The 26,305-nt window shown below is 48.5% G+C and overlaps 1 protein-coding gene across 7 annotated transcripts in view; it reads right to left on the bottom strand.

Moving 5' to 3' along the window:
* EHMT1 (euchromatic histone lysine methyltransferase 1) overlaps positions 1-26,305 on the bottom strand; it is a 300,279-nt gene that overhangs the window by 123,720 nt on the left and 150,254 nt on the right. For 4 of the 7 annotated variants that reach the window (XM_037797144.1, XM_037797146.1, XM_037797148.1 and 1 more), the window contains 6 exons: positions 22,474-22,631; positions 22,033-22,221; positions 12,112-12,189; positions 9,903-10,023; positions 5,879-6,007; positions 2,445-2,590 (listed from right to left, as the gene is read on the bottom strand). In XM_037797144.1, coding sequence (XP_037653072.1) covers positions 2,445-2,590; positions 5,879-6,007; positions 9,903-10,023; positions 12,112-12,189; positions 22,033-22,221; positions 22,474-22,631 — 821 coding nt within the window. The remainder of the gene's footprint in view (positions 1-2,444; positions 2,591-5,878; positions 6,008-9,902; positions 10,024-12,111; positions 12,190-22,032; positions 22,222-22,473; positions 22,632-26,305) is intronic. The other 3 variants (XM_037797145.1, XM_037797147.1, XM_037797149.1) reach the window with 2 other exon arrangements.

The raw sequence follows: 26,305 nt of genomic DNA, 5'->3' as shown, positions 1-26,305 counted from the left end.
AAACAGTTTTACAAGCTATACCCACCCACACGGCCCAGGGGCTCCTGAGGAAGAGGGGCGTGTGAGACTGTAAGGCCGCTGGGGGCGGGGGGACAGGGTGTGGACGGGGTGCTGCAGACAGTGGCTCCCACTGCCCAAGGGCTGACCTTGCCCTCTGCCACCCCTTCCCACAAAAACCCCGGAGGCACAGCGGGCTGGCTGCCCTGACCCTGAGCACATCCCACCCAAGCACATCCCGTTTTGAGGCAAGAGCACATACAGACCAAGACGTTTCCCGATACTCACCTGCACTTCGCCATCTCTGTCCCCAGCCCTGTACACCCCATGGAGCAGCTGCCACAGGAGGACAAGCTCAAATGAACTTCCTGCCATCTCCTGAGCTCTAAGTACATGCCCCTAATAAATGCACCTGGACTGATTGCCCTGGCTTGTAGTGCCTTTCTTTGAAATCTCAATTGGCCCTGTTGTGGGGCAGTTTGGGGCAGTCCCGGTCGAGCCTCCCCCTATTTCTTCTTTCAGAGTGAGCAACAGAACACGACAGGAAAAGACGTTTGCTGGGAAGGGGCACGGGGATGGAGCTTCTGGAGGGGGCGGCTGACTTCTGCTTCTTGACTTGCTGGCAGCTACTAGAAAGTTTGCCTCAGATGAATTCATTAAGTCATACTTTTGAGTCTGCATCACCATATATTTCATTTTACAAAAAAATAATAACAAATTGAATACAAAAAAGACCAAGCGTTCCCAAGAATGCTAAAGGAAGGAGTGGAGGGCAGAAAGAGGAGAGAAAAAGAAAATCAAACTCACTGGATCCCACTGGAGGCTGTTAGGGCACCAACTCATTACTCATTTCCACTGAGAAGTGAAAATTAAAAAGAAAGTAGGAATGATTTATTCTGCTCTTCAGATTGAAATGTATTTCAGAGATACCAAGTCATCCTAACAGATGAGGGAAAGTTCTATACCAAAGAATACAAGTTAGTAACTGCAGAGGAATGACGGAGCTGCAGAACTGCCGCTCTAATTTCTAACAGAACCATGGCTTCCTGCGACGGTCAGAGACGGGGGAACCGCCGGGCTCCACCACACCAGCCCCCAGCCTGAGTCACCCTCGCATCACCCCCGACACAGTGCAGGGTGAGCTCACACACCCCCTCCGGAGTATTCTTGCCGAAATTGAATGTCAAAATAAAACTTAAACACCTGAGTCTACTCAAGCCTTCACATCTAACTTCCTGGCTACCAGAAATAAAGGGGAATGGCTTAAATAACACAACAAGCAAGTCAAAACTCAATCCAGAATCTGGGACATACTATAGTTAATCCAGTTTCTTCAACAAGTCAACAGCACGGACAACAGGGAAGAAGAGAGGAAGGGGGACATTTGGATTAAAGGAGATAAAAAAGACGTACGGGAGAGCACAAGTACAGTGAGTGGACAATATTTGGATCCAACCAGGAAAAGTACATTAAAAAGACATCTTTCAGATAAAGATATTTGACTATGAGGCTAAGTACTACATAACATTAGAAAATTATCGTTTTGTGTGAAAGCACATTGTTGTTACCTAAGAAAATGTTCTCTTGTTTTCCTCACGAGAGATACTTACTGAGATATTTATTGGTAAAATGGTAGCTCAAAAAAAAAAAAATAAAAAGGACAGGAGGGAAACTAAATGACAAGTCAGCGATGGCCAAGGCTGTGTGGGTCTGGAGGTTAACTGCTCGCCCAGGATGAGAGGAGGTGGCCACGCATGGTCCTCTCGTGGCCTCCTGCCAACAAGCTCCACCCCCAGGCACACAGAGCCACGTTACAGCCAACAGCTTTAAGGGATGCAAGGAAGTCTCGGCCAAAAGTACCGCAAGGACCTCTCAGAGGGCAGTCCTCCCCCAGGCTCAGGGACCAAGTCTTGTGTGTCTCCTGGAAGCCCAGGTGGGAAGACAGGTGAGGAGGAGCCGGAGGAGCCGGCCACGACAGGGCTGGGAACCCCCCTTCACGCTCAGGACTGCGGGCAACAGGGGGCAGGGCCACGGGCTCACAGGGCCGGGGCTGGTCCTCCACCTTCCCTGCGGAAGGAGCCGTGCCGTCCCGCAGTAACTGGGACATCTGAGCACAAGTCCCCTAGGTTGAACCCTCCCAACTCAATCTATAGCAAGGTAGGAAAACTCTGCAAAAGTTTGATCATATAAGAGAAATAAAACATCCAAGTAATTCTTAAACACAAATTGTGTAATACTTTTTTAAACAAGTTCTACCACATGTGCTTTGACTCTACACTCCATGACCGCTTCCTCAGGGGCGCCTGGGTGACTGACTTTGCAGGAAGCCTGTCTTGGCTGACTGGGGTGGGGCTGGGGGGGACGGGCCGACTGGGGCGTAACAGAAAGGCTTTCTGCAGCACTGACTGGTTTCTGTGGTTGTTTTAAGTGAAAATGAACTTGCTTACTTCGTGGTCCGTGCTCTCGGTAGCCATGCACTGGTTGTTGGCCAGGGTGGTGATCTCTCGGCTTTTCGGGGTTTCCATGCGGCAGCTGCAGAGAGGCACTTCCTGGAGGCCGTCCGTCTCCCCCACGGCAGGACCGTTGGCCAGCCCTGCAATCCACACAGGCAGGGTCAGCGCCCCAGCCTCCGGCCACGCTCTCCAGAGAAGCCAAACACAGTCACTTACAGTCTGCAAAGTGGCTTCATACACAAGGGAAGATGGCAGAGACGCCACTTGCACCTGCCTCTCTAGCTAAGGCTCACAAGCATTACTTGCTCCTCTATGTTCTCAGACCTGTGGCATCAGTTCAAAAGAGAAAGGCCACACCTTCATCAACTCCTAAATCTTTTGGTGTTCACAGAAAAAAGGCATTCGCTATATGCTGAAACCTCACATGGTTTTAGAATGGAAGCCACACAAAAAAATTCAATTTGTAAGGCTTTCATAATGGTTACTTTATTATCTAGAAAACTATTCACCTATTAAAACAGTCCAAAGAGCCCCTTTACTACACTGAAGGAGAGAAGAGTTGGGGAAAAAGAAGACACACCAGAGGATAATTCAGGCTAAAAACATTAAAAAAGCCCACGCAGACGATGCACACAAGCACCCCCATCCACTGGGCAGGTGCGGCCAGAGCTGGTGCCAGCGTCCCTCCCACTGCTGGGGCGGGAGTGGGCGGCCACGCGGGCGCGGATGGTCACTGACAGAAAGACCCCCTATCCCCTGGGGGCTCCAGGCATCGCTGCCAAAGGAGCCAATCCACGGTCTGCGTCTTCGTCCTTGTGAAATAAATGAAGTACAAAGATGTACTCAAAGGTGAATAGTGTTTAACTCACAACTACCACTCCTTGTTAAAAATAATTAACTTTTCTCTTCACATCAAAAAACACCCAAATGGGTCAGAGAGCATGTGGCCATGGCCCACAAAGCTCCTCGTCGTCCGCCCTGCCCTTCGCCATGTGATCCGAGCCTGGCCGTCACGAGTGTCAAGGGCTTCAGGACAAAAGTCGGGAAGGGCTCGGGCCGGGGGCCACAGGCGCCTGGCCTTGTGGTGTCCCCGGCACAGCACAAGGACACTCGGTCACTCACTGGACTGCCCCGCTTAGCCTCGGGATTCCCCAAATCCAAGAGAACAAGGACCTGCCCTCAAGTTTTGCCTCTTTTACTGCTACAGAAGACTTCCCTGAGAGGGTAAACAGGAAAACAAGGTGCAGTGAAATTCAAATTAAAATCACTAGAAGTTTAAAACCAGAAGGGCCTTTGAGTGCATCCTGCTCAGCAACTTAATTTTTAAAATGAGGAAGCACAGGAACAGACTGCTCCGAGAGGTCATCAGGCAACCATCCTTTCAGCTGTGCTGACTAAGCTTTGTTGAGAGGCTGAGTTGAGTTTGGGTAAGAATTCAAGATCTGCAAATTTAATTTTCAGCTCCCCGCAGCAATGCTGCCAACAGGTGGGAAGGGCTGTCTTTGAACTGGGAGCACCTCCCTATCTCCAGCAGGGAAGAACCAGCATGGGGAACATGGCAAATGAAACGGCTTAGGCCGTCTCCCGCAGGAGTGTCCTGGACCCCACTGTCCTGGGACCCTGACCACTCCCCACCTCCTGCCACCTGCTGGGATCACCAAGTCGCCTCCAACCAGTTCAACAGCCCTAGGACCAAAGACAGTGTGACACCCACGGTGGAAACACAACAGGAATACACTTCTGATCCACCACACATACCCTTCCAGGTGCCAAGGCTCGGGCCAGGGCCTCTCTGAGACCCTCACCAGGCCTGGCACCTCCTCGGCTGACAGCTCCAACACTGCTCTGTCCCACCAGCCCCTCGCACCAGGAGGAGCCACCAGGTCTCCCACGGCCCGAGGCCCTCTTCCTCCCCGCCCAGCTCCGGGCTCGCCAATGGCCGCCCAGGGCCCTCGAGCACTGAGGAGCACAGCCACAGCCAAGCAGACCACTCGCTTCTTCAACGCTTCGATTCTGTAAATCGAAAGCACGGATGAACAAGTGAATAATCAATCACTATCAAATACATTTGGGGAAATCAGTATCCAAACGTCAGTGGATAAACTCCTTCAGAAGCTTCTACCCACCGGCCTAGACCGTCACCATTTTAAAGGGACAGAATATAAAAATTTAAAGGCAGAAGGGCCCTAAAATGCCCCCTCAGTCACTCTCCCAGTGCTCAGCTACAAGGACGAACGAGGCCAAGTCCGAGGCCGTCAAGCCCACGAGGGCCAAGGGAAGGCTGCTTGCTCCACCATAGCAGCCCTCCAGCCACACCGGGCAAAGCTGAGGAGCAAATTTGACAAAAGGAATTAACACTTCGTGCTTACATCCAAATCTGTAATCTTCTGAGACCTCAAACTTAAAAAAGCAAGTTTAGAAAAATTAGACATGCAGGGTTATATTTAATCTAGAAAAAAAGCACAGTGTAACCATGCTAAGAACTTTATGATATTAGAGAAGAGTTTCAAGAAGCAGCCAATATAGTTGTTTCTCTGAAGGACAAACCTAAGATTTAATTCTCATTAAAGAAATGATTTCCTAAATTAAATAGTGAATCAAAATCCCTCTAAGTTTTCCACTTGGTGAATGTAGAGTGTAAATAAACATTAATTAATTAAAAAAAATACTCTTTATTGCTAAAAACCTACCTGTCCTTTAAATAATGACTCACTAAACCCCTAGCATAGCCCACAACGCCACAGTTGTAAAATCAACGTTGAAGGTAAATAACCATTGGACTTTACATTTTTTCCATATTACATTTCAAGTAGATTTTCCAAAATAATCAATGTTAAATGGCTTAACAAAGAGGCAAAGTGATAAAGGGCACTTGGACTTTCTCTGGCCCCACGAAAACTGACCCTGCCGCCCGGCAGTTCATTGACAAACATGCGGCTCCCCAGGCTGAGAAGAGCCCAGCATGAGCGGTAGTGCTCCAGGGATCTGAAGGTCCAAAAATAGTTTAAATATATATTTTCTTCAATTACAGAATATATCTGAGAATTGTCAGTTCAACACTATCCAGAAGACATATTTCAACCAATTGGAATTAGCATCACTGATAATCAAAACCACATTGTCCAATTATGTCACCCACAAACATCCCGAAACCCAGCCAAGGTAGAGGGTGCCCATCATAGAAACGCATATCGTTACACATGACTCACAACCTGACCGTACATGGATGTCAGCTACTCTCATCTCCACCAAAACCTCTGCAAGTTATCTGAGGAGTTCCCATAACTTCCATTTCTTCACCCGGCTGGCGTGGGCCGCCTAAGCAGACGCGCTCTAACGTCCACCAGTAGGCATCCCCCTAACACGGAGGACGGAGCCAAGCAAACAAAGGACCACGATGGCACGCAGCCGCCTGAGAACAGCGTCACCTTCTGCTTGTGAGGAGAGGATCCCTCGGACGCGGAGATCCAGAGAGTCCAGGGAGACTTCCGTGTACCCCGCGCCGTCTCCAGGTGCAGTCTGCTCCGTGCTTCCTGGTGGCTTATATGCTTCAGAACCTACATTCAAAATGCACACACACTGTGAGACGCTGGGCACCCAGGGCCACACCCCCTAGAAATTCCAATGCATCAATTCAAAAACACAAACTGAAAACCCACTACTGTCTAGGCCATGAGTTTTCACCACCATTATCTTTCTTGCACCACATTTTGCTAATTCTCCATTTCCATGTTACTCACTGAAGGCGGGGGTGGGGCGGGGCAGGGGTGGGGCCTTTTTCAAGACCACCTAAGGCCCTGGCATGCGCAGCTACCTTTCTCTGCGGGTCTATCAGTTCAATATGCTGATCAACAATTGAGGAAATGGATGAAAACGTGCACATGTTCTGTGCATATATTTTAAGAATAAAACAAACATCTGAGTTGCAGACTTGAGAGGCCAACTGAAGAGAAAGCCCCAAAGGTGCATGTGGCTGGGAAGTTCGTGTCGGCTGGATTCCCGGGGAACAGAGGCTGGACACGGGTGAGACTGAGCAAGTGCATCACCAGAGGACAACAAAATCAGAGCGTGCCCAGGAGCAGCCCGTGTTCCCCGGGCCGGGTCTGCTGTTTCACAGGCTTGTAGAGTAGATGCTGAAAAGACTTCAGTGACCCCTCTAGCCCGGCAGCACCAAGCCACTTTCCATAAGGTAGGAGAAAGGCTCAAAAGAGGTGAAGGCACCTCCCTCGAAGCCTGTGAACACACCTAACTCCACCAGCAAAGGGCAAATCCCCGTACTTTACAGCCAAGCCTCTAATGCTAGCCACCAACATTACTTCAGTGGCCAGAAGTAAGTGCACCATCATACAGAAACTGCGACATCTAAAGCCTTCTAACTTGGGCTGAATTCTGCAACTTGAACTTGGAAGGAAAAGTCAACCACCTTTGAGAAATCATCACCATCAAAGCAAAGAACACGAGCAGTCTTTTTGCAACGTTAACACTTTATGTAAAGAAAGAGAACTCAGACCCCTAGGTGAACAGATATGCAAGCATGCCTTTTACTCATTATAGCCAGAGATGACAAAGATGAAATCTCAACCTCAAAAGCAACTTTCAGTCTTGGATCTACAAACTTTTTCACAGTCAACAGAAAAACGACCCCGGGTCTGACACTCTGCTCTCACCCTCCTTGGTAAAGAGGAAAGGAAACGTCACAGCCAGTGAGCACGTGCAGCTCCTGCTCAGGCACGTGCGCCGGGGCCGCCCAGCCCCACTGCCACCAGGGCCCAGGAGGCCGGGCCACCGCGGCCACACACATGGCCTCCTGGGCCCTCTGCAGGTCAGGGGCAGTTTCCTCCCCCACATCTGTTTTAGCAAAGCTACTTCTACACCAGAGCACCTGGAAAAATACCTAAAACAATTCCGAAAAAGAAAACAAGTCCTGCAGCTTTTGGTACTGATGTAAGGATAAACAAATAAATAAATGGAATAGAATACAAAGTCCAAAAATGGCCCCACACATACTGGTCAACTGATTGTCAACAACGGGTCCAAAGTAATTAAATGGGGAGAGGAAAGCCTTTTCAACAAAATGGGGTTGGAACACTGGATTTCCACATGCAAAAATATGAATTTAGACCCTTACCTCACACCACACACAAAAATGAACTCAGAATGGATCAGAGTCCTACATGTAAGGGCTAAAACTGCAAAACTAAGAAAATATGGAAGAAAATGTTTGTGAACTGGGTCTTTCTGAGATTTCTTAGATGGGGCACAAAAAGTGTGAACTATAAAAGGAAAAAAAAATGATAGTCTGGACTTCCACAAAACTGTGAAAACTTTTGTTCTGCTAGCAATACTGTTAAGGAAATTGAAAGACAAGACTAGCACAAATATCTGCAAAACATGTATCTAATAAAAAAAGTTGTATCCAGAACATATAGAGAACTCTTAGAGCTCAAGAGAAGACAGCAATCTGAAAGTGAACAAAAAAGTATGAAGAGACACTTCAGAAAAAAGGATATACAAAAGGCCAAGATGCATACCCTCATTATCCACTAGTTAAAAGCAAATTAAAACCACAATGAGGTACCACTGTACACCCACTAAAAGAGCTAAAATTCAAAAGGTTGACTATACCAAGTGTTGGTGAGGATGCAGTGGAACTGAAACTTTCATGTAATGTATTGTTGTGGGAATGTAAATATAGTTCAAGTACTTTGGAAAACAGTGTGAATCCTAAAAAGTTAAATATTCATCATACAACTCAGCCATCCCACTCCTAAATATTTATCTAGGATAAATGAAAGCATCTGTTCAATAAAGACATACGCAAATGTTCAGAGCTGTTTCATTTATCATAGCCCAAAACCGAAGGAGCCCAAATGTCCACCAACAGATGAAAGGGCCGACAAGCTGTGGTACATCCATACAGCAGAATACTTCTCAGCAGTAAATAGAAAGCAACTCCTGATGCACACATCAGTGTGGATGACTTTCAAAATAAGACAAAATAGACATGCTTAGTAAAGAAGCCAGAAAATACTGAGTAATACTATTTATATTAAATTCTAGAAAATACCAATTCTCTATAGAGGCAAAAAGCAAATCAGCAGTTACCTGGAAATTGGCGAGGGGCAACTGGGGGAAGGGAAAGATTTCAAGGGGGCAGCAGGGGCACGAGGAAACCTTTGGGAGTAACAGGTAAGTTCATCACAGTGATCGTGGTGATGGTTTCACGCTTATATATCCATGTTAAAAATCAAATTGTACATTATATGTGCATTTCCATGTATGTCAATTATACGTCAAAAAAGCTATAAAAAATGTCACCCTTGGCACACTGAACAAGCTGCATCCCTTCTAGCTGTGAGGGATACTTCTCATCCCTGCATTCACTTGGACAAAGTTACTTCTGGATGGGACTCTGGACAGGCATCAAGTGCCCAGAGCAGAGGTCAACATGGGGCCTGAGGCCGCGAGGGCGTCGGGAGAAATGTGAGAACAACCACTCTTCCACAAAACCCCGAAGCGTACCACGCAGGTCCAGATTCCTACTCCAACTGGGAAGGAGATAAGTGATTTATTATCATGTTAGCATTCAACACTGAAGCCAATACCAAAACAGATTTGCTGGAGGAAACCACTTTAGGATCACTGGTGTTTCTTTACGAACTTTTATTCTTGTAAAACGAACCCCTGTGCAGAGCACCAGGGCAGTAAGAGTGGGCAGCCCTCAGTTCAGCCTCCCCATCCCATCCCCTACCAAGGCCCCACTAGGCCGAGTGCGGAACTCGCCGCCCTGCTATGGACGAATGAGGGATCCCACAGACATTGTGCCCACCTGGTGCCCTGCGTGGTTTCCCGGACACTGCCCACCTGGCGCCCTGCGTGGTTTCCCGGACACTCTGCCCACCTGGCGCCCTGCGTGGTTTCCCGGACACTCTGCCCACCTGGCGCCCTGCGTGGTTTCCCGGACACTGCCCACCTGGCGCCCTGCGTGGTTTCCCGGACACCGTGCCCACCTGGCGCCCTGCGTGGTTTCCCGGACACCGTGCCCACCTGGCGCCCTGCGTGGTTTCCCGGACACTGCCCACCTGGCGCCCTGCGTGGTTTCCCGGACACTCTGCCCACCTGGCGCCCTGCGTGGTTTCCCGGACACTCTGCCCACCTGGCGCCCTGCGTGGTTTCCCGGACACCGTGCCCACCTGGCGCCCTGCGTGGTTTCCCGGACACCGTGCCCACCTGGCGCCCTGCGTGGTTTCCCGGACACCGTGCCCACCTGGCGCCCTGCGTGGTTTCCCGGACACCGTTCCCACCTGGCGCCCTGCGTGGTTTCCCGGACACCGTGCCCACCTGGCGCCCTGCGTGGTTTCCCGGACACCCTGCCCACCTGGCGCCCTGCGTGGTTTCCCGGACACCCTGCCCACCTGGCACCCTGCGTGGTTTCCCGGACACCATGCTCACCTAGTGCACTGCTTGGCTTCTTTTTGTTTCTCCGCCTTCTTTTTCTGCTTGGTTTGATCCATGGGCTGTCAGTCTTCCCTTTCCTCTTGAGAAATTTCTTCTTAATGCTAGATTCAGAACTCTGGAGGACCCAAAGAGTAAGTACATAAAAGCAAAGCATGGGGAGTTCTTGAAAGCAAAAAGTACTAGAATTTCTGTTTTTCTGCAAAATAAAATACCATATCTTGATCCTTCAACTAAAAAGCTTATTTTGCTTTAGACCTTTTTATGGGTCACATTTTTAAAGGCACCCACACTTTTCCCTACTAAGAAACTTCACTCCAAACTCAGTACTTCTAGAGGCAAAGTCGAGAAAATTAAAATGGAGTTTATGAATCTTATTTGAATTTGCACAGAGGAAAAGAATAAATTAGAAATTTCTACTCAGGAACTAAATGAGTAAGTTCAGTAAAAAAAACCACTTTTATTCATCTACATCCATTCATCTTGCTCACGAGAAACGAAATAATCAGTGCCTCAATTTGCTTCAGAATCTATGTCCAAATGAATTGTTTACATGGAGAATATGGAGAGAGGCTATAATTAATTTATAATAGTTCAAGGTGTTTCCTGAGTATTGGCACCTAAAATTTAGATGCAGAAAGGACATCTAACTGCTACAAGTTACAATGTGAGATCCTAGCCCCTTTCTGACATCTGCTAGGGAAAGTTCTTACAATTCCTGCCTACTATGGACATAGAGAAGTTTAAGAATCTGTTCAACACACGAGAAGGAAACCCAGTAGCAGCCTATTGGCTCTCAAGAGAACAACTGCAGGCTCAGGGACTTGGTGACTGCGGGTTCAGAGCAGACGACCCATTCCCAGGGCGGCCGCAGCTGGGCAGCGTGCACAGGTGTCTCCCCTTCGGACACGCCCTCACACCACCCCACCTTCCTCTCCCAGTGCTGCCTACTCCTCCGCTCTCCTTTAGAGCAAAAGTCTGCAAAGACTTTCTGCAAGTGCACCCATGTCGCTCCTGCCTCCAGCGCCCACTGACACGCCACTTCGCTGACGAGGCCATGGCCCTTTCTGTCCACACTGTATTCACCCACACAGCAAGCTATGCCAGTGGACACGGTCCCTCTTTAGAGCGTCGGTGTCTGAATCACGACAGAGACAGAGGCCTGCTTCTCAGTCTCATCAGCCAACTCGCCTCCACTCAACTTCTAAATGCCGGGCTTCCCAAGGCCAGTCCTGGGCCCCCATTGCTTCTCCCATTTCCCAGCCAGGACCATGTTGGTCCTGCAGATGTGGACATAGCCAGGGGTGGCTGGCCCCTCAGAGCCAACCTCTAGCCCCACGTCTGGCCTTGACCCAGGATGCCTCCAGTGCCTGCCCACCAGTAACAACCAACTTCAGCGCAGACAATGCAGAGTCTTGGCCCCTGACGGCTCCTGCACTGTCACTACCACCACTGCTCAATGCAGAAACTCAGGTCTCCTCACATTTCATCTCTTACCCTCACGTGAAATCCAACCCAACAAGCCGTCCTATCAGTCCTACCTCAAAACATCTCAAGTCCAGTCCTTGCCCTCTCCTCCCGTGGGCCACCCCTTCCCCCTCACGTGGAGCATGGCAATGGGACCCTGCCACCATCCCTGCCATGGACTCGGGCCCCAGCCCACCTCAACCTCGGGCCAGCAGGTACCCTCCCTGGTGCAGATCTCACGCACCCCTTCACCCTAGAGCCTCTGACCACATCCCTGCCAACTGGGACAGCCCTGCCCATGGGCCCAGCCTCCCCCCATCCCTCTTCTCAGCTGACCTGATGACCCATCCTCTAGACCACAGCCACATGGCCTTGCACCAGCCCAGGGCACTCCAACCGGCGCTTGCCGAGACCAGTCCCCTCGGCTCTCTGCAGCGTCTTCCTCAATGTTCCATTCCCAGGGGCAACATGACCTGAAGGCTCAGTGAGAACCTCCCGACCGCCCTGCTGAATCTGTGTCCCCACGGCCCAATGCTCGCTACCATCACCCTTGTGACAAAGGCAGCCAGTTAACGGCGCGACTGGCCCCGGGGTCTTCTCGCCCTTATATCCCCAGCCCCCACACCCAGGGCCTGGCATGCCCACTCGACAGTGAGCGAATGATGGACGAAGCAGGGCATCTCTTGTGTTCACTGTAATTCCCGTTAGATACAAACGTCAGAAGAAAGATGAAGATTACCAAGTCGGACTCATCTCCATCTTCCTCTTCCTCCCCAGTGTCTGCCGACTCTTGCTCCTCTTCAGACTCGCCATCCATCTGTCCAACGTGCAATCAAGAGATGATGATCAAACAGAAAACAAGGACAAATCAGACCTCTGAGTGGCAGAGGATTTCATCAAGAACAACTTAGAAAATCAAAAATCACTGGCTGTAAGTGCTGGAGATGTGGCGTAGTGGCTTGCACCTGCCCTCTCCTCAGGGCTGGCCATGGGGCCCGCGCTGCCCGAAGCAGGTGCAGGCACACACTGGGCCAGCACCAGCATAGGCTGGACACACAGCCCATGCCCCACTCCTGCTCTCAACCTCAGAGCCCACTCAGGAGCTGCTCTTTTTTCATATTTTTAACATGAAGCACATTTGCACACGCTAACAGTCTATGCTATGGTCTGGACGGTAGCTGCCCTGGCTGTACTTCCGTAAAAGCTCATAAACTGTATACTGAAGACTCACACTGTACGTGTGGTGGAACTCAACAAAAAACAGACAAGACAAAAACAAAACATACATAAAAGACTTTCAGAAGATGCAAAGTAATACACAATGTAAAAGCCAACCACCCAAGATCCCTGTCCAGCTCCCCAGGAGCAGTCACTGAGAACAGAGGCCCGTTTGTACCTGAATATGAGGGCATTTTTTATTTTTATTCAGATGGTAAGACACTAAACACACTTGTGAATATTACTTCTTCCTAATTAACAATATATTTTGGAATTCTTTCCACATCAGAACAACAGAGATATCTTATTTTTCCTGCTGTATTAATCCTTCTATTCATACAGGTAACACATGAATGTATTTTTAAGGCAAAAGACACTAATAAGTACATGAGAATCCATTTATCCCTTACCCACCTACTCCCCACAAACTTGCATGTGTGCAAAAGTAACAACATGCACCTGCTGCGAGTGCTATGCCACAGAGATGCCCGCTCAGGACCTAGGCCTGCACACATCACCTACAGTCCCCACCCAGTGAACACATGCAGCTCACACCAAGGCTATGCCCAGACAAGATCTAGATGAAGCCATGTCCTAGACAGGATCTAGATGTGGCCATCTCCCAGACAAGATCTAGAGGAAAACATCTAGACAAAACCGTGCCCCGGATGAGATCTAGACAAGGCCGTGTCCCAGATAAGATTTAGAGGACATCTAGATGAAGCCATGTTCCAGGACAGATCTAGAGGAGGACATCCAGGTGAAGCCATGTCCCAGATAAGGTCTAGACAAGGTCGTGTCCTAAGACAGAATCAAAAGCTCCCCTAAGACACCGAGATGACCCGTGCTCCTGTTTCCTCAGGACAGACTCCTGGACCCGGGATGTGTGTGTCAAAGTGCACGTCCCTTCAGGGGCATGAGGCAAGCTGCCATCTGCCAACCGCACCCACAGAGAGTTCCTGCACCCCTTGATGTACCTCAATGCCAGGCTGATCTTCTTCCCCAGCTACAGAAGGAACCAATTTCCTACAACTCCACTGCATGTTTCTCTCTCCTCTACAATCTTGTGCTCGTTCATGTCCTCAGTCCATTTTGCTACTGGGTTCTTGCTTTTTTATGGATGTGTACAAGCTACACAGCATGCAAACACACACAGGATAGTAATACTCTGCTAAATATGTTATAAATATTTTCCCTATCAATTTTTTAAACTTTGTTTCTGGTATTTCTTGTATGAAACTTCTGAAATTTTCTGAAGTCAAACCTGTCAGTCATTTCCTGCGTGGCTTCTGGTTTGTGTCCTGCACCAGAGGTCTTCCTCACCTCCAGATTGGAAAAACAGTTTCCAATATTATCTTCCACAGTTCAATATTTTGTGAAGACACTTCAAATCACCTGGAATTTATTTTTTACAACAGCTTTACTGAGATATAATTCACATAACATAAAATTTTCAATTTTAAAGTGTACAAACCAGTGGATTTCAGTATATTCAGACTTGTGTAACCATCAACACTACCTAATTCCAGAACGGTGTTTACCTTTGTTACATCCATGAGGCAAGAGCCTACCTTATTTTTCCCAAAAGATTATTCAACTGTCTCAATACCATTTATTTAAAAGTTTACAATCCCTTGAGCACTGTGCCAGTTTGGATATATTACATCCCCCCCAAAAGCCATGTTCTTTAATGCAATCTTGTCAGGGCAGACATTAGTCTTTTGATTGAGTGTTTCCACGGAGATGTGACTCAATCTGTGGGCTTACAACTTTGATTAAATTATCTCCATGGCGATATGGGCCCCACCCATTCAGGGTGGGTCTTAATTACATCACTGGAGCCTGTAAGAGAAAGGCATTTTGGAGAAGGCTGTTGAAAGCTAATGCTTGGAGATGTGGACAGAAGGACACTTGGAGATGCTAAGATAAGAGATGCTAGCCCAGAGTTTGCTCCAAAGGAACTAAGAGAGGACCCCTGCCCAGACAGTTAGATGTACAGGAGCTGAAGAGGCTGAGAGAGACAAGCTCAGATACATTTTGGAGAGTGCTATTTTGAAACACAAACTGGGAAGAGCAGATGCCAGCCACATGCCTTCCAAGATGACAGAGGTGTTCTGGACACCATCAGCCATTATTCAGTGAAGGTATCTTCTTGTTGATGCTTAGTTTGGACACTTTTATGGCCTTAGGACTTTAAATTTGTACCCAAATAAATCCCTTTTATAAAAGCCAATCCATTTCTGGTATTTTGCATAATGGCAGCATTAGCAAACTAGAACAACCATTAATTTAAAACACATTTATTGCAGATCCCCTCTTCCATTTACTAAACTAACTTTCCATTGCTCCATAAACATCATTCTGTGTTAATTATTTTAGCGAGCGAGGGCTGTGCAGCTCATCGGGTAAGACTGCTCTCACTGCTCTCACTGAAAATCCCAGGACCGTCCTTAAGTGCCCTCCCCTCAGTAGGAACTTGGCCATCAGTGGCCCTGTAAAAAGTCCTGTTAGGGTTTCAGTGAGAATGTTTTGAATTTATGGATAAACTTAGAATAAAACAATCGATCTGATTCAGACAAACAATATATTTTTTGTTAATCTTTAGTAAAGTTTTATAGTTTCCCTCTTACAGGTAAGAGACTGTCCAGTTAAATTTACTCCTAGGTGCTCTGGTGATATTAAGGAGTTACAGAAAAATTTTTTTAGGTGTGATATTGTGGTCTTCTATTTCAAAGAGCCCTAATCTTTTAAAGAGACAAAGTGAAACATCTGCTTCTAGACAACTCCTAAGGGCAAAGAAGACTGGCCAAGGGTCAGCAGTGGCATTAGATAGCTTTTGTATGTTTCTATACCCCAACATTTTCTATTAGAAAATAAGGTGAGAACATCCCTGGGTATTGATTTTATTGGTATTTTTGTCATTACATCTTCCAACTGGTGACTGCAGCTACACAGCACAACTAATTTGGGGTCTAAATCGCATTTATGTTCACCTCATTAGCTGCAACAATTTCTCAGCTGACATTCATCGATTTAGATAGTTGATGACATTCTCAGGAAAACACTTCGCCCTTGCCCTTTCACATATTAATGCTTATTTCTTATTCCTATCTTACAGCTTTAGCAAGAACAGTCAGCCTTACAGTGTTGGTGTCAGGGGTTAACAATGGAATTTCACCTGAAGCCTGTGGCCCTGGACAAACTTGCCTGTGGGCCCCGACCCTCACCTGGCCTCTCAGCACCCAGACAGGACACGCCCCACCAGCCTTCAACGCCACCGTCCCCTCACCCCGAGCCTGGCGTCCTCCCCTCCAGGCCTTCCCGACCAGCTCACCCCAGGCCTCAGACACCCCTGTGCCCTCTGCCTCAGGGGGCCGAGCTGCTCTCCCCGCTCTGCAGCCTTCTGGGCTCTGTCTCTCTGCCTCTACACACACACACACGGCTTCTGGTATCCCTCTCTTCTCTACTGCAAACAGCTTTGAATAAAGTCATCCTTACCTGTTGAACAGTGGCTAGTTCCATTTGTTTTCCTTGACAGGGTAAAAGTGGCAATCCTTGTTTTTATTACTGCCATTAGAAATGCTTTAAATTTTTCATCATTAAATATTAAATTTTCTGTAGGATTCTGATACCTTACTCAACCCTTATGAGCTTTACTTTCATTGGGTACCATTTTATTTTAAACAAGACTGAACAACAAAACTCCCAATTAAACATAACATAGTGTACCGGTTTGTATATATTATATCCCCCAGGAAAAGCCATGTTCTTTGATGCAATCTTGTGAGGCAGACGTATTAGTGGGAATTAAGTTGGAACTTTTGGATTAGGTTGTTCCCATGGAAATGTGCCCTACCGAACTATGGGTGATAACTCTAACTGGACAGTTTCCGTGGAGGCGTGGCCCCACCCATTCAGTGTGGGCCTTGATTAGTTCACTGGAGCACTATATAAGCTCAGACAGAAGGAGCAAGCTTGCTACAGCCAAGAGGGACACTTTGAAGAATGCACAGAAGCTGAGAGAGGAGCTGAAGATAAGAGACATTTTGGAGACAGCCACTGAAAGCAGACTCTTGCTCCAGAGAAGCTAAGAGAGGACAAATGCCTCAAGAGCAACTGAGAGTGACATTTTTGAGGAACTGCAGCCTAGAGAGGAACATCCTGGGAGAAAGCCATTTTGAAACCAGAACTTTGGAGCAGACACCAGCCACATGCCGTCCCAGCTAACAGAGGTTTTCCAGACGTCACTGGCCATCCTCCAGTGAAGGTACCCGACTGCTGATATGTTACCTCAGACACTTTATGGCCTTAAGACTGTAACTGTGTAATCAAATAAACCCCCTTTTATAAAAGCCAATCCATTTCTGGTGTTTTGCATTCTGGCAGCAATAGCAAACCGGGACACACAGTTAACTCCACCTCCTTCCAAATCTCCCATAAAGTGGTAGCAAAGGGAGGAACGGGGTTACTTTATAACTGCACATCAGAGAGCTATAAGGAATAAGGCATAAATTGACAAATAATAAGAAAAGGGAAACTCAAGTCTGACATAGGTGAACTGAGAAAGCTGCAACCTAAGTGAGCCGGAAAGAAATCATCAAGAAGCAAGTAAGCACTTTCTTCCTAGAGATCCCCAGGAGGGTGGAGGACAACACAGGGGGTGGCCCTTGCCCAGCAGCCATAGCCAGGCACCTTCCAGTCCTCACCCGGCCAGGGCTCTGGTCTTGGCAGGGCTCTGGGCTAGGAGGCGAGAGTCCACACCCCCCCACCGAGCCAGCTCCCAGAGTGACCATCCTGCCCAAACTGCCATTCGACAAGTCCTTGCAATTGGCTTCAAATGCGAAGGGAGAAACGAGGAATGCCAATCCTCTGAGTAATGGAAGAAGAGATCGCGCCGGCTGTACATCCAACAGGGGTTCATCTCCAGACTGCAGAATCCTAACGGGATGATTTTTCAAACACACACGACCCAGTGAACAATGGTTGAGACTTGAACAGGCACTCCACAAAAGAAGGCGTCCGGGTGACAAACAATGAGAAGGTCCCCGACTTTCCTGATGGCGAAGGAGGGAAATCCAGTGCACCACCCCGCACATCCCCAAGTGGCCAAATGCAGATCGGCAAGACCAACCGTTAGGAGGCAGCTGCAGCACCCTCGCCGACAAGCAGGGGCCTGGGGTGTCCTCTGAGGCGAGCTCAGGCGTGAGCTCAGGACACCTGCCAGAGACGCTCCCCCCAATCCCCAGTGGACCCACACGGGGCAGAGCCCAAGGCCCCTCAGCAGGCAGACATGTCAACCAGAACAGATTCACACAAAGGAACAGGACACACTGGGGGTTCTAAAACACTCGTGTCAGGACCCTTCACTCTCTTCAAAACTGCTGAGAAACACAAAGAATTCTTGTCGTGTCGACATTCAATGCAGTGGAAATGCGAACTGAAGACGTCGGAGCCACGAGAGCACGTGCCGCCAGGCTGGCAAGGCCCCATCCGCACACTCCTCTGCAGGAGGATGATCTTGGTGTTGGCAGTGACAGTTCTGACACTGCAGACTGCCCAAGAGAGTCCAGGGAAGCCCCAGAGCACACCTGAAGACTGCTCTTCTATAACAATGACAAGAACTAAAAACTGCCAAACGCAAAACATAAGGAAACCCACAAACACAATGTTGGGTAAAATAAGCCACACTCAGAATGCATACAGTACGGTTCCATTTATATAAAAAACAGAAACAGGCAGAGCAAGTCTACAGCGTGGGCACTCGGGGACGGCTACCTTAGGGGAGGACAGTGGGTGCAGCAACTGGGAGAGGCAGTGCTGCGGAGATCCTGGGTGGTGCTCCCGCAGCTGTGCGCGTTCTGTCATCATATGTGACAATTATGATCTGCACTTAAAATGTGCTTTAAAGCATAGAGATACTCTGCAGTTTTTCTCATTTAATTTGCAAATCTAGTATAACTTGTTAATAAATTTCTTTACAATAAATCAATCCCTTCCTCGGCTAAGCCCTATTTCCATATGATAAACTGTTTTAATTCATGGTTGTATTTGATTAAAAAACACTTGATTTAGGTTTTTTGTATTTAAGATTTTAAATGAGCTTTGCTTCATGGAAGGATCTAGCGTACTTTTTACATCTTTATCTTTTCAGACAGTTTACATAATAATAAATTCATTAATTTATGGTTATTATTGATCTATTTACAGATTTGTTCCTGCCATCTTATTTTGTTTCCATGGACCGCATTTTCTTGATTCTGCTTCAATTTGTTTCCTTACTCTTTTATTCACTTGATACTCAATTTATTTTACTTCACATAATATCTAGAGTTATTTGGTGTTATTCAGTTTGTAGATTCTCTCTGGAGGACAAGAGCCTCAGGCGAGTCAGAGAATCCAGAAACTGACTCCAGCTCGCATGTGTCTGTCCCAGCCAGGGAGCTCTGACCCTGACAACTCCTCCCAAGCTGGGAAAGAAAAGCCTTTTCTGTTTGACCTCAAGGTACCTGAATTTCCCGAGTTTGAAGCTGTGCCAGTTTGAATGTATTATGTCCCCCAAACGCCATTATCTTTGATGTAATCTTGTGTGGACGGATTTATCAGTTTTGATTAGATTGTGATTCTTCGAGAGTTTCCATGGAGGTGTGCCCCACTCAACTGTGGGTGATGACTCTGATTAGATATTTCCATGGAGGTGCGGCCCCACCCATGCAGGGTGGGCCTTGATCAGTGGAGCCATATAAATGAGCTGATGGGCAGAGGGAACTCAATGCAGCTGTGAGTGAACTTTTGAAGAGGAACTATAGCCAAGATGGACACTTTGAAGAAAGCACAGGAGCTGCAGATGAGAGACAGTCTGAAGACGGCCGTTGAAAGCAGACTCTTGTTCTGGAGAAGCTGAGAGAGGACAAATATCCCAAGTGCAACTAATAGTGACATTTTTGAGGAACTGCAGCCTAGACAGGAATGTCCTGGGAGAAAGCCATTTTGAAACCAGAACTTCGGAGTAGACGCCAGCCACGTGCCCTCCCAGCTAACAGAGGTTTTCCGGACACCATTGGCCATCCTCCAGTGAAGGTACCCGACTGCTGGATGTGTTACCTTGGACACTTTATGGCCTTAAGACTGTAATTGTGTAGCCAAATAAACCTCCTTTCATAAAAGCCAATCCATCTCTGGTGTTTTGCATTCCGGCAGCATTAGCAAACTAGAACAGAAGCATTCTCTCTATTGCAACAGACTTTCTTGTGAATAATGTCCCTCCTTATCTGTCTCTGGATTTGTTTTTATTTGACACGAGGTCTTTACTTCACATTTTATTTAAAAAGCTTTGTTGAGATATAATTTACATACCACAAAATTCACCAATTTTGAGTGTATTTATATCACATTTTATCATGAAACAAATTCTATTGAATCAGATATTTACACATGAAAAATGAAACTGAAGAAATATTAGAAGACAGCTAACATCAATTTACTCATAAACACCAGTGAAAAAGGTGTGGATATTCCAAATAGAACACAGAACCTGAAGATTGGAAAATAGACTAGCATCCGTGGGTTTTATTTAGATTCTGGAAAAAAAATTTTTTTTTAAAGACACTGTAGACAAGGTGAAAAGACAAACAACAATCTGAGAATAATGCTTGCAACACACATAAGAGTCAACAGATTCATTTCCATGTTTACAAAAAGCTCATAAAATTTCGTTTTGAAGAGATGCAAAACCTGACAGAAAATGAGCAAAGGATATTTGGCAGGTGGTTTACAGAACTAAAAACACAGATAACCATAAGCATGTAAGAAGATGCTCAGCCCCACTCATAATTCAATAGTAAAACATTAAAATCCTGATAGTAAAACATTAAAATCCTGATACTGCATATGTGTTATCACAATAAAATAAAATAAAGCAAATTAAAATTTCGGCAATGCAGACTGCTGGGGCAGGTGACCCTGTCAAGCTACTGCAGCAGAAGCCTAGAATTACAGGCAACTTGAAACGCAGAGGACACTTACCACCCTACGGATACACCCAATAACCTGTCACCCTGAACGTTCCGGGATGTACTGCTTGTAACAACAAAGGAGAAACACTGAACTCCATAACAGAGGCCAAACCATGACGTGCAGGATGGGAAAGGACGCGTGTGCTGAGCGGGGCAGTGCAGGGGTCCTGCCCGACGCCCTTGGTGTGAGCCAGAAGCCCGGGGAGAGGCTATACTTCTATCAGAATTAGCATTTTTAAATGTCATCGAGAATTAGCTGGAAAATGGGATTATGACACTGTTTTCTTCCCTACACTTCTCTTTAGGAAAAGAAAAAAACTGACATATATTTTTAAAAAAGTAAAAAAATTTAAGATTCCCTTTAAATCTAAATTATCTTTTGAATAAGGAACTTAAGAGCCGGAGGTAACAATGATAAATCTGCCCCCAAATCTACTAAAAAGGTAGAACACATACACTTGGCTAAAAATGAGTTTGAAATTTAAGCAAAAATACGAAAAGACATGCCCCAACTTGTGAAAGAGGAAAGAAAATGCTTTACATGTGTTAGAGGCTGTGCCCACGAGGTGCCAAGTGATCACAAGTGTAAAAAGCTCATCAACAGAATTGCATCTTTTAAGATAAGTCACTGCTTCAGCCGGTTCACCTGGGACTTGTCCGCCGACTGCTAGATTTAGAATAACTCACTAGATCCAATAAATAAGTAAAGTTGGCCAAAAGTTTTCTCAGCAAACTTCCAACACATTTGAACAATAAAATCACATTTATGTCCCCCAGGTGAACCACTTCTAATTTCTCTCTCTCGGAACAGAAAGAGCATGAATTTATACCTAAAACTCAGCCTCCTCATTAAATTCCTGCTGGATTTCTCCAGGAACTTAGGTCTGTTCTTAGTCTCCTTGAGGCCCGAGGCCCACAGAGGCAGCCTCGGAGGCTCCGGCCAACAGCTTCAGGCCAGTGGCAACGGCAGCGCCTGCGGTGGCCACGAGGACGGTGCGGCCGCCAGCCCACCTGGACGCACCTCCAACGAGGAAGGGCAGAAGCCCCCATCGCCTGTTCCTCGCCTGCAGGATGGTCACCTTCGGCGGATGCTTGTGGTAACACAAGCCACGCAAAGGCCAGCAACAAGGAGGAACTACCTGGGCCCAGCAAGCCACCGAATAACACTTCTGACCATTCACGTTATCATCTGCTGTCATTTGGAGCTTAAGAAGTAAAGCTCAAGAGACTTACTTCGAAGAATACTGCACAGGGGTACAGACCCTTCTTGGATGAAAACAAACTCATATAATAATTCCATGGAAATAAAATAGAAAACTACCAGGTTGGAATTAAAGAAGAGGGTTTGTACAGCCCCCTGGTAAACCGCACTCTTCGGGAAGCTGTGGTCAAGCCTGTCGTGTTCTTCACCCTGGAGAGCGGCGGCCTACCTTGTGGGTGCGGTCGGTCTCGGACATGCTCTCCTTCGAGGTCCTGCTGTCCTCTGTGGGGAACGCAGCTGCCTGCTCCGCCCCATGATCCTCCTCCTCGTCCAGCTCGTCGGACTCATCCTCCTCCGAGTACACCTCCAAGCTCTCCCCGTTCACGTGCAGGGTGCCGTCGGCCAGCTCCTTCTCGCCCTGGAACACAGCAGAGAACAGCGTCAGAAGAGCCACCTGCGTCCCACTCAGGCCCCCAAAACAACCCGCAGGAGCATGGAGTGGAGCCCGGGCAGCGGGGCAAGAGGCCGGAGGGCCGAGCCAGGCCCAAGGGCTTGCGGGGAAGACCTCAGAGCTCTGGCCCCTCAGCAGGACGAAGGCTGTCCACACCACTGACCACCCCGCAGGACACTCTGCTGGTCAGAGTCCCGGGCTGGCACCCACTTTCCCTACCTTGGGCCCCGCAGTGGAATGAGTGATACTCTTAAACATCTCAATCACCGTCCTCTGCTTTAATACTTTGGTCTTTTTCTTAGGAACCAGGCTATAGGTTCCCATTCTTCGTTTTTTCTTCCGAGATACTGCAGCTGCTAAAACAAAAGGCAAGCAAGCTAAAAAAAAAAAAAAAGTCAAAAGGGAACAAGAAAGGAAAAATACAATTCAAATGTTTTTTTAAACGTAGATGACAGTTTACAAAATCTGATTACTAAAATCATGTTACATTTTGGAGGTCCATCAACATGGCAACAGTGGTACTTATTTCTTACTCATTTTGCTTATAAATTGCACAGGGAAAGCTAAAACATTTCATAATTCATATCGTTCAAAATGAAACACGGGGCTGTACAGTAGCAGTGGCAGCAGCATCACCCCAACCTGCAGGCAGGGGAACCATAATGGCAGAAATCCAACTCTCAGGAGCAGCAGGGCCCAGGAAGGCTGCCCAGGGCCGTGCCCTGCACCGCCCACAACCCAAGCAGCCAGAGGGGCCACCCCGGTGCAGGGCCGGGGGTGGCCAGGCTGAAGCGTGCATGCCCCAGGACCATGGTCCCCTCCCCACGTCTTCCCTCCAGGAACCCGGGCACTAAGAGGGTCCTCTAAGCTGGCTGCAAGCAGAAGCAGGGGGGGAAACCCTGCCCCCCATGCTGAGCAAAGCAGGCCCAGACTGACTGGTTTTATATAACGAGTCCTTCACAATATTCTATTTAAAAGATCACAGAGAAACTTTACTAAAGCAGGCTGCAAAAAAAAAAAAAACACAAAATGTTTAAAAAAATACAGGAAAAGGAGGTAGGAAGAACACGCACAGATGCAGACCGTGAAGAGTGGGTGGGTGCGCCCGGACAGTCCTCGCAGGGGAGGCCCCGGGGCGCCCAGCACGGTGGGAGGCAGGCGGCCGCGGGTGCACACCAGGCCCGGCACGGGGGCCACCCAGGCGAGGAGCCTACTCACGGGGTGCTCTGGGCCCCAGGGCCGTGCTGCTCTGCTGCTCTGCCCCCCCCACCTGGAGCGTCAGAAAGCTCTGGTGGCTGCACTGGACACCACGTGGCTTCAGAGCACGTCCCCAACACAGACCAGGCGGGCACCGTCCAACGGTGCCCAGCCGCACCCACCTACTTTCCTACTCTCCATGGCTGCACTCCCACCACACAGGCAGAGGGGACAGCGGTGACAGGGACCGAAAGGCCTGCAAAACCCCAAACCCTTCCTATCCATCCCCTTAGCAAACAGCCTGCCGACTCCTGTGATGGACGAGAGAATGAAGAATCCAGCGAGGGCAGGGAGAAGGCTGCCCTCCACAGCGCCCAGGAACCTGCACGAGGGAGTCAGCACTTTGGAAGAGAATCAAGTACAATATCCTAATGTCTTCTGTCGCTGATTGTCTAACTAGCTGTACATGCGAAACACATTTCAGTAAGTTCAGAATGCACTGATGATGGAAGTCCGTGAACCACCTCTTAGAAATGCAGGGCCCACGAGACACAATACACACAGAAAGAGGCCCCCGGGCAGGACTGGTGCTCTGTAGCCAGGAGACTCCATCTGGCAGACAGCCCTGCGGCACGTGTCCTGGGAGAGGATGGGACGATGCAGCCCAGTGTGGGGAGCCATCCCTGCGCAGGGCACGGACAGAGGCAGGGGCCTTCCCAGGAGAGCGGGTGCTCAAGCAGGCTTCAACGGCCAACACCTGGACGCCCGGACACCGGGTGGGGGGGGGGGTCCTCTGGGCACCAGGAGCTGGAGAAGGAGCTGTGGAGGAAGCCACAGCACAGACCCGGGGAGGGGGAGCGGAGAGAGTTCAGGAGGGCACGGCGCGGGTGCTCTACCCAAGGACCTGCCCGGGGTACCAGCACCACAGGCCCATCCCCTGGAGGCAAGAGCAGCCCTGGATGTGCCTGCCCAGGGGCCTCTACACCCGGGCCCTGCTGCCTCCTTGGCAACCCAGCTACAACCTCTACCTCTACTTAAGCATGGAAACCTGAATCGATGACTGAAATCAGTCTTTTCTATATGAACCCCTATAATTTGAGCAGAAATCAGAAAAGGCTGTTAACAAAGATGCCAAGCAGCTCTGTCAACAGCACTGAAGTTCACCTAGAGCCAACAGCTGGGTGTGCCATGCACAACAGAGTTCACCGCAGGCCTGGCCCTGGACATGCCCAGGACACTGCTGCCCTGTCCAACACAGCAGCGCCAGAGGGCGGACAGGGCCTGGATCTACAGCCACAGCAGGTGCAGTGATTGGAGATGATCGGAGATGGCACCGCCCAGGACGGTAAAACGCATTCTGTCACCAAACGAGTCCCTTGGCCTTCCTGCTTGTGATGAACTTACTGGGACAGCAGGATGGAAAGAAGCAGGCCCTCCGATGAGGGAAGCCATCACCCCCATGTCCTCCTTGCATGAGGCCTTGGGCTTCCTGGGGTGACTACTGCGTTCACTCCAACCCCGCCTCCCACGGAGATGACGATGCCGCGATGAGGCCTGAAGAGCCAGGATGGGACAGAGGCCTTCCCAGCCCCTGTTACAAGAGGCACCTGCCCCAGATGGCAGGACGGGGCTCCTGCACCTCCCAGCAGCGAGACTTTTCCCCACTCCCCAGGAAGGGTGGGCACTGAGGTGCCAACAAGAGGACTGCCTGGGCTAGGCGTCTGTTCTAAACAAAACATCAGCGTACAGAAGAAGAGGGAAGTCACAGAGAGCCTGAACTGCGTGCGCCTGCCAAACACATATGGCTTTTCTGTTTTAGTGCTTATATTAAAAAGATGATGAAATAATAAAGCTAAAGTGGGAAAAAGATATATCACTTAACAGAAATACTGATTTTCATATTACCTGCCAGTCCTTAATACCTTACATACGGGTATAATCCAACCGTGTTTGGCAAAGTGCTAATTTAACTGTTTGAAACAAATAATGTTGAGTTAAAACAGCCAAAAAGTACAGCAGGAAAAGAGCAATCTTGTTTTCTAACCACCTTGCTCCAATAAAAAGAACCAGGGTTCCTTGGAGGAATGGCAGATCCCATTTCTGGGAGGCAAAGTACAAGATGAGCCTGGAACATCTTGTTGTGTCAGAAAATAAGGAAGCGCTCAAAGAGCAGCAGGGCCCAATCAGAGGCGCCAGCCCGAAGGGGCCCCTGCTGGGCGAGCCTGGTGCAAAGAGGCAGCACATGAAGACAGCAGCAGACAGCAGCCCAGAGAGGAAGCCAGACGGCGTGACGAGGAGGGTGGGTCCGCAGACAGACCGAAGGGAAGGTAATTCAGCTGACAGTGAGGAAGGATGGAGTTCAGAACTTGCCATCTGGCATCCCCCACAGTAATAATTAATTTGGGGAAGAATCATTACTGGATGCCTACCCAGTGGGTGAAAGTACAAGGAGAAACAGGCTACTGACACAGCCTCAGAGCATCCCATCCAAGATACACATTAATTATGAGACGGCACAGGCAGGGACCTACAGAGCCCACCTGGCCTTGGCGGGACAATTGCCGGCCCACTCTGAACGGGGCAGGGCAGGGGCACCCAGCACTCTGGTGCTCCACAACGCCACGGTCAGGGAAGACAAAGGCAGGCTGAGGAATGCTCCAGGTCGAAGGGGACTAACGAGACAGGACAACTGAATGCAGCATAGGATACTGAACCAGGGCTTTTCTTCTTTTGCAGTAAAGGACACTGATAGGACAGCTGTGAAACCTGAACAAGGATGAGGTATTGTGTCAAAGTTAATTTCCTGGTTTTGATAACTGTACTGTAGCTATCTAACAGAATGTCCTTACATTTA

This window comes from Choloepus didactylus, chromosome 10, assembly GCF_015220235.1.
Source record: "Choloepus didactylus isolate mChoDid1 chromosome 10, mChoDid1.pri, whole genome shotgun sequence".
Classification (NCBI taxonomy): domain Eukaryota; kingdom Metazoa; phylum Chordata; class Mammalia; order Pilosa; family Megalonychidae; genus Choloepus; species Choloepus didactylus.
This window is presented reverse-complemented; position numbering and strand designations above follow the sequence as displayed.